The 12311-nt window shown below is 50.3% G+C and overlaps 1 protein-coding gene across 1 annotated transcript in view; it reads right to left on the bottom strand.

The window, feature by feature from the left end:
- STAB2 (stabilin 2) overlaps positions 1 to 12311 on the bottom strand; it is a 1783079-nt gene that overhangs the window by 1379932 nt on the left and 390836 nt on the right. Inside the window, exon 16 of the mRNA XM_069629923.1 lies at positions 8192 to 8245. Coding sequence (XP_069486024.1) covers positions 8192 to 8245 — 54 coding nt within the window. The remainder of the gene's footprint in view (positions 1 to 8191; positions 8246 to 12311) is intronic.

The following is a 12311-nucleotide window of genomic DNA, read 5'->3' on the forward strand; positions in this document are numbered from 1 at the left end:
TTGGAACACAGAATCGATAGGTAGTGAGATATATTTCCAGTTCTCTTTGTGGTCCTGGATGAACAATGAGCACATACGTTATAAGGTGACTGTCCTTTGCTAATTTGTACCAGGTGAAGAGGACGCGCCTCTGCTGCCAGTGACGGGATGGTGCTTTGAAACCTGTGTTTGGATGGAGGTGTAACTCCACGCCGGTGGAAAAGGGCTTTCTAAACTAGAAGACTTAATGTAATGACCACAACGACTGTTCCCTAATCTACACCACAAACTCTGCGGTGTTTGCATCCAGTAGAGTGTCCTTCAAATCATTCATAGTCGCAAAAAAAGTTTTTCGTGTTAAATCGGGCTTCTGAGTCTTTTTCATTGGTTGATGATCTCAACGTCGAGTGCGCCTGCAGGATTTTGCAGCCTCGATACACACATACAGTCCAGAGGCAAGACGTGTTGCATCACCCATCCTCCACTAAGGGGCATTTATACATTCTTTAGGCAAGGCCTGTATGTTCCCCTCCTGTGTTGGAAGTTCTCCTGGGTAGGATTTGCCTCCACTCCACCTGCCTATTTGTGAGACTGTGGTAATTGTGTCACCCCAATCAAGGGTTTCTGCAGGGACGGAAACCTCTTTAGTTGGCCTGGTGGCTTTGCAGCTCCCACCAGGATCTGGTATTGAGCTATTCTGCAGCTCCTTCTCCCAAGGCTGGTCTCCTGCCAATCTTTGAGCCAAGGCTCCTAGCACACTATCAGCAGTCTATGTGCCCTCTGAGCCTGGTCTGTTGTGTAGCAGGGCACACTTGGTAGTCCCTTCTGCTCTATAGCTCCCTTACTATGTGACTGACTTAGCCTGGCCACCTCAGGTTCTCTCCCTCTGTCTTTACTGCTTCTCTCTGTACTATACAACTGTCTCTCTGGAACGCCACCACAGCACCATCCAAGTTAGGAGGCTTCTGCGTATTTTTATAATTACGATGGCGCAGTGATTGGTTGAATGTGTGATCTGGATCTGTTTCCCCATTAATGGGATCACTTGTGATTGGTACACTCCTAATAGTTCCATTGCCTCACAGGTGTCTGTCACTTGGTTTCACATAATGCCATATGTCACGCGTGGCTTAATGATAGGACCGGGGGCATTCCCTGGACCCCTCAGTCCTAGGTATTGAAAGGATAGTCATCCATGTTGTGATCAGTCATCTGTATCCCGGTGGCCGGGTGCAGCCAAGTTTGTTGCGCAACTGGAATATGTCCTGCCTAGTTCCGTCGCTTTCCATGTGGATTTTGATAGGCTCTGAACCAAGATCCAATCCAGAGCTTTTGAACCCGCGATGCACTCTTTAGTAATAAGTCCTCGGTCATGGCCAGGCCTTTGTGTCTATATCAGTCATGGAGATTGTGTTCTGGGGATGATTTTCTCAAGGGGTATTCCCCTCAGACTAAGTGAACCCCACTGCTTCCTGGAGCTGGGTGGATTGACTCTCCCTGTTTGCATCTCAAAATGAGGATTCATGTATCTCGGTTCATTTCATGTGAAGTAAGGCCACGGGCACTGCCAACATGCAGGAAGCCATTAGCCCGATGGGACTCTGGAACCCACAGGGCATTGTGTGCCCTCCCCCCACATAGTGAGTGACAGCTGGATTCTATTCTGTCTTCTACCTTTAAATACCCTTTATCCTCGACTGGGTTGGGAAAACCCAAGCATGTTTGGTATCCCAAAGTTAACCTATACCGGCCAGAAACCTGGAAGGAATTAGCTGGAAGTTCTTCACATTTAATGAAAAACCAAGATGATGGAGGAGGCTCGTCAGGACCTAGATGAAGGCTATCCCTTGGCGTGAAGCACACTGAGCCAGCCAGTCGTCTGGGGAAGGATACATGTGGACACCTTTCAGAAGCAAAATGAATGGTATTGTCATCATGAGTTTCATAAACACTTGCACTCTGTTTTGAAACTGAAAGTCCCCACCGGAAAACTGAAGTAGCCTCTGAGGGGGCTCCCAAATGAAGGAGGCATCCTTCAGATTTACGGCACAGAGCAAGTCTCCCGTGAGCAAGGATGACCGGAGTTACACTGGTGACATCGTCTTGAACCTTTCTATGCGAGGGAAAGGTTTGGATATGGCAGGTCCAGAACTGTACACAGGGCAGCTGGATTCTCTTCTGTCAATGACCTGGAAAAGTAACCTAATGTATGGTTCTCATGGAGGGAAGCTGAATGACTTTCTCCCAAAGATATTCACTCCCCTGTTGGGAAGGAGGGGGGTGACAAGGAGAAGATGGGAGGAATTCGAAGTAGAAATTCCATTGAAATAATCAAAAGCACTCATGAGTCCTTGATAATCATATTCTGTGTGTGCGAGTGTTCCATTAATCGGCCTCCAGGTGGTGGTACGGGCTCCCTGATCCACATGTCATTGGTTTCCTTTGTTGTCAGAGGAAGGCATGACTGAGAAGAATACTCTGGTTCTAGCCTGGATTGTTTTCTTCTCTGCTGACTGGCTGATTGGTCCAGAATGCAGCATTTTCAGTCTTCATAGTCACAAGAAACCTGGGAACGAGCGGGGCATAGCACACTTGGGCTGCCCGGGAAAGGACCTTTGCAGATGTTGGGTCAACTATGCCAGACACTGGGAGGTGTAAGCTTCTCGACTTTGATAGGATGGAGACCATCTAATAGAAGGTCCAATAACATTTCCTGGATATCTGTGTTGAATGTGTCCCATGCATTCAAGCCAACCGCCTGGCATCGGAGCCCAGACACATGCCACTTGCCTCTGTATCCATATGGTAGATGCTTGAGTCCATCAATCCTGGCCTAAAGACAACCTGACGTTCCAAGGGGTAAAAGGGCCTCAAAGTGGGTGAATACATGAATATTTATGAACTTTTCCCTGTCCTCTGCTAGCTATCCTTCTAGTGTCATCCTTCCGAGTCCCAGAAATCCCTCGCTTCACCACTGCCTGCCTGCCAACTTTCGTCTTATCTCTCTACTTCCCCTTTCATTCCAAAATACTTCCGGGTGTTGCCTGCTCCCAAATGTCTGCCTGTCTTGATCATCACTCCATGCTTCCTGAGAACCATCTGCTTTTCGCCCCCTTTCACCCAACTGAAACTGCCCGTCTCTGTTTCCAACTCACATCTCTCCGCTCGCCATTCTGAACACTCCTCTATTATCATCCTGCTACATCTCTCCGCCCGCCATTCTGAACACTCCTCTATTCTCATCCTGTTACATCTCTCCGCCCGCCATTCTGAACCCTCCTCTATTCTCATCCTGTCACATCTCTCCGCCCGCCATTCTGAACGCTCCTCTATTCACTCTCTGCCCGCCATTCTGAACGCTCCTCTATTCTCATCTTGTCACATCTCTCCACCCGCCATTCTGAACGCTCCTCTTTTCTCATCCTGTCACATCTCTCTGCCCGCCATTCTTAACGCTGCTCTATTCTAATCCTGTTACATCTCTCCGCTCGCCATTCTGAACGCTCCTCTATTCTCATCCTGTTTCATCTCTCCGTCCACCATTCTGAACCCTCCTCTATTCTCATCCTGTTACATCTCTCCGCTCGCCATTCTGAACGCTCCTCTATTCTCGTCCTGTCACATCTCTCTGTTCGCCATTCTGAACGCTCCTCTATTCCCATCCTGTTACATCTCTCTGCTCACAATTCTGAACGCTCCTCTATTCCCATCCTGTTACATCTCTCCGCTCGCCATTCTGAACGCTCCTCTATTCTCATCCTGTTACATCTCTCCGCCCGCTATTCTGAGCGCTCCTCTATTCTCATCCTGTTACATCTCTCCGCCCGCCATTCTGAATGCTTCTCTATTCTCATCCTGTTACACCTATCCGCTCGCCATTCTGAATGCTCCTCTATTCTCATCCTGTTACATCTCACCGCCTGCCATTCTGAACGCTCCTCTATTCTCATCCTGTTACATCTCTCTGTCCGCCATTCTGAACGCTCCTCTATTCCCATCCTGTTACATCTCTCTGCTCGCCATTCTGAACGCTCCTCTATTCTCATCCTGTTACATCTCTCTGTCCGGCATTCTGAACGCTCCTCTATTCCCATCCTGTTACATACTCTGCTGCCTTGAGCACTGTCGATCACCCTACCCTTATTCGCACCCTCTCCTCACTTGATATTTCTGGGACTGTTCTAAAATGGAATGAATCCCATTTGGCAAAGCGCTTCTTATCGGTCCCTTGGGCCAGCAAGTGCTCCTCTAAATTCCCACTCCTTCATGGTGTACCTCATGGCTCTGCTCTTGACCCAGCACTCTTCTCACTATCTACATTTCCTTTATCTTCAATCTCTTTCCACAGTTTCTGGTTACCGGTGGCTAGGACTGAGTTGCCATGAGGTTACCCCAGAAGGACTGATGCATTCTGCTAGTGATTTTTCTCTAAAATGGTCTCTATTCAGGGCAACACTGAATAATGTGGGGATTTACTGAAGAGGAGTAAATGCCACAACCGATGACTGCACCTGAGGAACTGAACTCAGGCAAAGTTCTTTGGAGAAATGAGGCATGCATCTAATATTGAGTCTCTGATTTACTGTCTGGGTTGAATCCCTTCTGCCTCAGCAATGGCATCCCTCTTTTTGTGAATACTAGGGGTCTCATTACAAGTTTGGCAGTATTCTGGTGGTAAACCTGCCGGGATACAACCAAACAGAATTACTGTTACCACCACCTGGTCCGCCGGAATTACCGCCGGATTACAAGTGCTGATATGGCAGTGTTAGTCCCCATTGATTTTTTCCCTGATTTTTCCAATTGTTGACAGTAAGGTGGAAAAACTACCTTCAGTATTTTGCCTGAGGTTTTTCCTGCGCCTCACCACCAAAGTTGTATTGTGACAGTGCGGTAATGTCATGGTAATGCAATGGCAACAGAGCTACGCAGAGTCCCGCATCGCCGTACTTGTAATGAGGGGTCCTAGATCTTTTTTCAACTTGGAAAGAAAATACCAAAGATAACACCCATTCTTTAGAAGATGGTGTTTTTGGAATAGAGACGCCCATAAATTACTTAGTCACTCTAATCGTTCATGAATAGCTCTCGCTGACATATAAATCTCATTCCCAGAGTCGCCCAGAACATCTTCTACCTGTTCTGGATCATCTGTAGCAGCCGAAGGCCGAGGCTGTGCTTGTGGCAGAGCCAAAGGTTGAGGGGCCCATGGAGGCAGTGGGTGACCCACCAGAGCAGGACCTTGAAGCATAGATGGGATTACTGATGACTCGGAAGGAGGTACAGGCTGAGGTGGCAGAGGCTTGTAAGGTAATGGTGAGAAGGAGAAGTATACACTGGAATGGGGAGTGGCATAGAGGTCCGAAACCCATCATCAGACTGGCAGACGACTGCCGTCCTTGAGAGGGAACAGATCCACTTAACATCTTGTGTACCACACAAATCTTCTTTATGAACAAAACATGTTTATGCCCATCAACAGCTGTGTTACTGCGAATGGCTGAAATGTGAAAAGAGGGGAAAAACTCAGGATGCAATATGGTACCAGACTATATCCTGGCTCATGCCCCTGACTTATCCTTGGCCTCAAGCCCAGGGACAATATCTCTCCAGCCCTGAAATTTCACCACTGGCTCGCGGTGGTTGCAAGGATCAAATTCAAATCCCTCGGCATCGTCCACAAGGCTTTCTGGGGCCCGGCCCACACTACATTCAACACTCTCTTCCTAAATACCTTCCTTCTCGAGCTCTTTGCTCTGCTGCCTTCAACTCTCTGAGGGTCAGATGCTTCTCCAGGCAGAGAGTGGGGGTAGATCACTTTCCTCTGCAGGTGTCTCCCTCTGGAATGGCCTCCCTGACTCTCTCGAACTTAAGCCGGACAACCTGATGTTCTGGAAGCAGCTCAAAACATTTCTTTTCTCTTCTGCTTTCTCTCCCTCCCTCCCCTTCTGACCTACCCGTCTGCTGCGCCGACTGGTTGCTTGGTTGCCCTAAGAGTCTCACTGGGTACCTGGATCCTCTTGACCGGTCTCCCCTGCACTGCCTCCAGGCCTGTCACGTACTAGGGGCTGTAACTGTAACCTCCACAGTCCCCCACCTCATTGCACTTACCCAGAGCCGCGCTGTCCCGGCTGCACTTACTCAGAGCAATGCTGCCCTTATGGCACTTTCCCATTCCCTCCCTCTCCTTGCACTTCCCCGTTCCCCTTCCCCTATACATTGCGTTACTGCACTTGCATGATCTCAATGACACAAGGCCTAGTAAGATTGTTTGTCTTGTCCTGCCTCCAAACCCTCCCTTGTCACACGTGTACAGATGCATTATAAATTACTTATCATATCATATGTAAGCATTAGAGCGCCAAAGCACTCCCTTGGACAATACTCCTGTACCAGGTTCCGAAGAAACTGCATCCAAAAGCCAGCTGCTTTGTGTCTAAGATGAGGAATAGGTGTTAGGATGCAATCCATAAGAAGGGCAGTATTGCTGCTGCAGCGGCATCTGCCGCCAGGAGGAATGGGATTGATCTGTGGGAGGATGCAATCCATTAGAAGGGCAGTATTGCTGCTGCAGCGGCATCTGCCGCCAGGCGGAATGGGATTGATCTGTGGGAGGATGCAATCCATTAGAAGGGCAGTATTGCAGCTGCAGCGGCATCTGCCGCCAGGAGGAATGGGATTGATCTGTGGGAGGATGCAATCCATTAGAAGGGCAGTATTTCAGCTGCAGCGGCATCTGCCGCCAGGAGGAATGGGATTGATCTGTGGGAGGATGCAATCCATTAGAAGGGCAGTATTGCAGCTGCAGCGGCATCTGCCGCCAGGAGGAATGGGATTGATCTGTGGGAGGATGCAATCCATTAGAAGGGCAGTATTGCAGCTGCAGCGGCATCTGCCGCCAGGAGGAATGGGATTGATCTGTGGGAGGATGCAATCCATTAGAAGGGCAGTATTGCTGCTGCAGCGGCATCTGCCGCCAGGAGGAATGGGATTGATCTGTGGGAGGATGCAATCCATTAGAAGGGCAGTATTGCAGCTGCAGCGGCATCTGCCGCCAGGAGGAATGGGATTGATCTGCGGGAGGATGCAATCCATTAGAAGGGCAGTATTTCAGCTGCAGTGGCATCTGCCGCCAGGAGGAATGGGATTGATCTGTGGGAGGATGCAATCCATTAGAAGGGCAGTATTGCAGCTGCAGCGGCATCTGCCGCCAGGAGCAATGCGATTGATCTGTGGGAGGATGCAATCCATTAGAAGGGCAGTATTGCAGCTGCAGCGGCATCTGCCGCCAGGAGGAATGGGATTGATCTGTGGGAGGATGCAATCCCTTAGAAGGGCAGTATTTCAGCAGCAGCGGCATCTGCCGCCAGGAGGAATGGGATTGATCTGTGGGAGGATGCAATCCCTTAGAAGGGCAGTATTGCAGCTGCAGCGGCATCTGCCGCCAGGAGGAATGGGATTGATCTGTGGGAGGATGCAATCCCTTAGAAGGGCAGTATCTCAGCTGCAGCGGCATCTGCCGCCAGGAGGAATGGGATTGATCTGTGGGAGGATGCAATCCATTAGAAGGGCAGTATCGCAGCTGCAGCGGCATCTGCCGCCAGGACGAATGGGATTGATCTGTGGGAGGATGCAATCCATTAGAAGGGCAGTATTGCAGCTGCAGCGGCATCTGCCGCCAGGAGGAATGGGATTGATCTGTGGGAGGATGCAATCCCTTAGAAGGGCAGTATCTCAGCTGCAGCGGCATCTGCCGCCAGGAGGAATGGGATTGATCTGTGGGAGGATGCAATCCATTAGAAGGGCAGTATTGCAGCTGCAGCGGCATCTGCCGCCAGGAGGAATGGGATTGATCTGTGGGAGGATGCAATCCATTAGAAGGGCAGTATTGCAGCTGCAGCGGCATCTGCCGCCAGGAGGAATGGGATTGATCTGTGGGAGGATGCAATCCATTAGAAGGGCAGTATTGCAGCTGCAGCAGCATCTGCCACCAGGAGGAATGGGATTGAAAGGTCCCATTGAACGGGGTTCCCTATTATTCTTGTCTTTTTTGGAACGAGTTACTGAGTCATCACAAAATACTGAAAATAGTGAGACACTCATAGGTAGCTAGTGGGGGTCTGAGGACAGAGTGACTTCTGCTTTCATTCACTGCCCCCACAGCATTAACATTGAACAATATACAGAAACTCAATGAGAACACTGCACCCACCTCCACGGAAGGAACTACGTGGTACTTCAGAAGTTCTTGCAGCTTCGTGGAACCCTGTGAACATAAAGAAAACCAATGACACGTTAAAGGTTTGCTTGATATGTATTTTAAGCTTTTCTGAGAGTACTAAGGTCTTCAGTACGAGGTTAGAGGTCATGGCAAAGCAAACAGTATTTCCCAAGACCACAATTACCATCCTCCGGCTACACCTTTGGGGAGGCAAAAACTCCAGCAGTATTCCAATGGAATTCTGCCAGAGTTGAGCAAATTACTTACCTATCTGTCATGGTCTTTCTAATGGATTCCTTCCTCCCATGGATTCCTCATCTATGATATCCCTATCCCAGCGCAGCAGTTCTCCGGAAATAGCGGGCATAGCACAGCTCTGTATTGGCTTCGTCCGCCACCTCTAAAAACTGCACGCCGGATATGATGTTGGGGCCAGTGTATATAAAATGGCGACGCACCCCGTGACCTCAGTTCTACCTTTTTTCCCTAGCACTCTGAAGCTGAGGGACTGTAGAACCGATGATGTGCTAACTTCCTGCAAAGAGGGGCAGGTAGGGAGGGCGATGAGGTATCCGTGTGAGGAACATCCATCAGAAAGAGCTTTACTGAGAGGAAAGTCATTTGTTCATCTAATGCATTCTTTGCTGGCACAGATTCCTCTTCTATGATAGACTCCCCAAGCAGTACAGATCGCCCTCAGGTCCAGGAAATTTATGTTTTCCTGAGTCTCTGCAGGAGACTGGAGTCCGCTCACCGTAAAGTCAGGTGAGATCCCCAACCCGTCAGAGATTAGTCTGTGAACACCAGCAGCTGAGGCCAAAGTTGGCAATACAACACGCCTTTCAGCAAGTTGTCTCGTATTGCCCACCACTCAAGATCCTGAGCCACCTAATGCGAGACCTGCAATGGGTTTGACATGTGACCCTGAAACTGCAACCATTTGCAAAAGAGAAGCCACTGGAGCAATCTCATGAGCAGCCTCGCCTTTGGCACCACTACGAAGCAGGAGGCCATGAGGCCCAGAAGGCGCATGTAGGCCGAGGCCGGAACTTGTCCATGGAATTGGAGGACATTGACCATCCGAAAGATGCTCTGCACTGAATCCTCGGGCGGGGTGGCCCTGCACAGACAAGCGTCCAAGACTGTACCGATGAATCAGAGGGACTGGGATGGCAAAACAGAAGACCTTTTGAAGTCAGAGAGTTGGGGAGCGAGCTCGGACAAGCCAGTCATCCAGGTAGTGAACAAAATGAAAGCGCTTCTTTATGAGGGAGCCGCCACCCCTGCTAGCAGCTCGGTGAAAACCCTGGGAGCCGATGAAAGCCCAAATGGCACAATCTTAAACTGGTAATGGTGTTGACCCACCACGAACCTCAGGTACTTCCTGTGCTTTCAATGAATCGGCACGTGGAAGTAGGTATCCTGAAGATCCAGGAAAACCAACCAGTCCTGTAGTTTGAGGGCTTATAGAGTCTGGGCTAGAGTAAACATCTTGAACTTGTCCTTGCAGGCTCCCATCATTATCTGGCACCACAGAATAGGTGGAGTACCAACCCTTCTCTCTTTCTGAGCCCGGAACTAGCCTGATCAGCTTTTCGACCGAAGCGGTGAGACCTCCTCCAGTAGAATGGGATCCAGAGACAAAGGGGTGGCCAGAGGGCTGTGATCCAGGGGACGCTGAAAGAATGGATGGCAATATCCCTGTTGAATGACCTGGAAGGCCCAAACATTGGATGTGGTCTTCAACCATTAAAGGCTTAACAAGGAAAGCCTGCCCCCATCAGTGACGAGTGGCGAAGCCCATCACTGAGGTTTGGCGCTCTGGGGTGTGGTGGGGACAGCGGACCCTGGAACTCTCTCTCGCTGGGCACCCCTTCCTCGGCTTCTCGGGACGCACCTGCCTAGGTCTCCTACCAGGGAAATTTGGCGACTGCTTCTCGGGGCAAAGGCAGGAAAGGGACGAAAGCCCCTGACGAGACGATGGCTGTGCAGAAGGCTGTTGTACTGCTAGCCCTAAAGACTTAGCAGTCGCCTTGGTCAACTGGATCTCCTGGAGTGCGCCGTCAGATTTAGCACCAAAAAGGTTATGGCTGTCGAGGGGCATATCCAACAGCCTGATCTGGACATCAGCAGAAAAACCTGACATCCTTAGAAATGAGTGGTGCTTGACCACTGGGTTAGTGGCCATGGCCCTTGCCACACAGCCTGCTGTGTCCAGTCCCGACTGCAACATCTCACCTGCCACCTCCTTGCCATCAGAGAGCAAGGACAGGAAGACGTTGTTCATCTATCCCTCCGTGGATGTACTCAGCTGCACTGGCCACAGCCATCCAAAGGCCGAAGGAAAACTTTGCCATATCGCAAGAGGTATTCACAGCCTGCAGTGCAAGACTGCTCGACGCAAACACGTTCTTGCCCCATATGCATCAAAGCTCTTTCCCATCCGGTGGAAGGGACAGGAAGATAGAAGTCTTCAGGCTAGCCATCGTGGCCTGAACCACCGACCTCTCATATGAAGCATGGGAGGAAAGAAAAGCCAGAGCTGACAGAGTGGAACAGTGTTTCCTCACCAGATCCCTGTCCACTGCTGGAACAGTAGCAGGTTTCTCCCGCACCTCCAATACGGGGGAGTTCACTGACACATTGAAGAGCAAGAGCATCTCTTTTTTTGGAGCATCGTCCAGAATATCACAAAGTTTGTACAGAACTTTGGACATGGACGGAGCAGATAGCCACAGAGTACTGGCCACCTTAGCCGTCAAGTGCTGGAAGGCAGCACAAGGCTTTCCTGGGGTCAGAGCTGGCATACATTCCATCTATGGGTAGGTGTCAAGGCCACTGCCCACCTTCAGGTCCTCTGCCAGGCCCAGCAAGTCCTCATCTTCCCCGTAGATTTCTTCCGGGAAATCTCTCATCTCCCTAAAGCCCATAGATACAAAAGAGACCTGGTCGCCCTCCTTGTTGCCGATGTCCTACATCCCTGACATGAAGGCGTCCTTAGGGAGTGGAACGTATTCCTGCGTAGCCCCTGTGTCTGCAGCGCCGGTGTCGAAGTGCAGGCGCAGAGGCTGCTGCTCCCAAAGGCAAGCCCTGTCAGCACTGAGAGACCTCTGTCTTGTCTGGTCCAGGCCCAAGCCCAAGCCCTTAGGGCTCAAGAGTGCTCCCCAGGGGGTAGACTGCCAGTCACAGCAGATGCAGTGGGATCCTGCAAGGCCGTAGCTGTAGCTGACTGGGCCGTCACCACAGGCACCAAGGCTGAAGTGACCAGCACCGTGGTGAAGATGTCCAAGATTTTCAGCCAGACGTTCTCCCAGTCCTCCGGCATCAAAGACTGGGTAGGAAAAGGTGCCCGCGCTGGACGCTCTGGGGACACCCTGGAGTGGCGGCTCTTCTTCAAAGAAGATGACGAATGCCAGTGTAAGGGCTCACTTGTGCAGTGGGACCTCTTTTTCTTGTCCTTTACCTTGTGCAAAACCACTCGCTCCTCGGAGCGTCATGCCCACTGTGCAACCTCAACTGAGACGCAGAGCCTAACCTGGTGGATGAAAGTGAAGATCTTTGCCACCCTCTACCAAAGTGGGATGGCATTACCCCCAATCCCGGGAGTCATACTCCTTGCCTAAGCGATATAAGCACATCCGGGGCAGATCCATGACTGACATTTGCAGTAGTCTGCACACGGCTTCAAGCCTGAGACCTTGGATGGAGTAGGCATGGCCTATTTCTTTGAAAAATGTAGGTAAGCTCGACGAGCGTGTTCCAATCAGCGAACAGTGAGAGCAGAAAAAAGGAAGGGAGATCACAGGTTACGGTGTTGCACTGGCCTGAGGTCGTGTCCGGCACGCGGTACATAGCGGCATTAGATGGAGCCGACGCAGAGCCGTGCTGCACCTCCTAGAAGAAGAAAAACTTCCAGAGAACAGCTGTGCTGGCATAGGGATATCATAGATGAGAAATCTATGGGACGAAAGAATCCACTAGAAATAATGATTTGCGATTTCTGTTCTTTTTTATTATTTAAATATTTCTATTGAAACAAAGGTATGCATGGGGTACAAACAGAGCATTGTGTTTACACATGGTATGTTGTTAATACACAGACATTGGTATT

The sequence above is a fragment of the Ambystoma mexicanum genome, chromosome 12 (assembly GCF_040938575.1).
Source record: "Ambystoma mexicanum isolate Mex_15411 chromosome 12, UKY_AmexF1_1, whole genome shotgun sequence".
Classification (NCBI taxonomy): Eukaryota; Metazoa; Chordata; class Amphibia; order Caudata; family Ambystomatidae; genus Ambystoma; species Ambystoma mexicanum.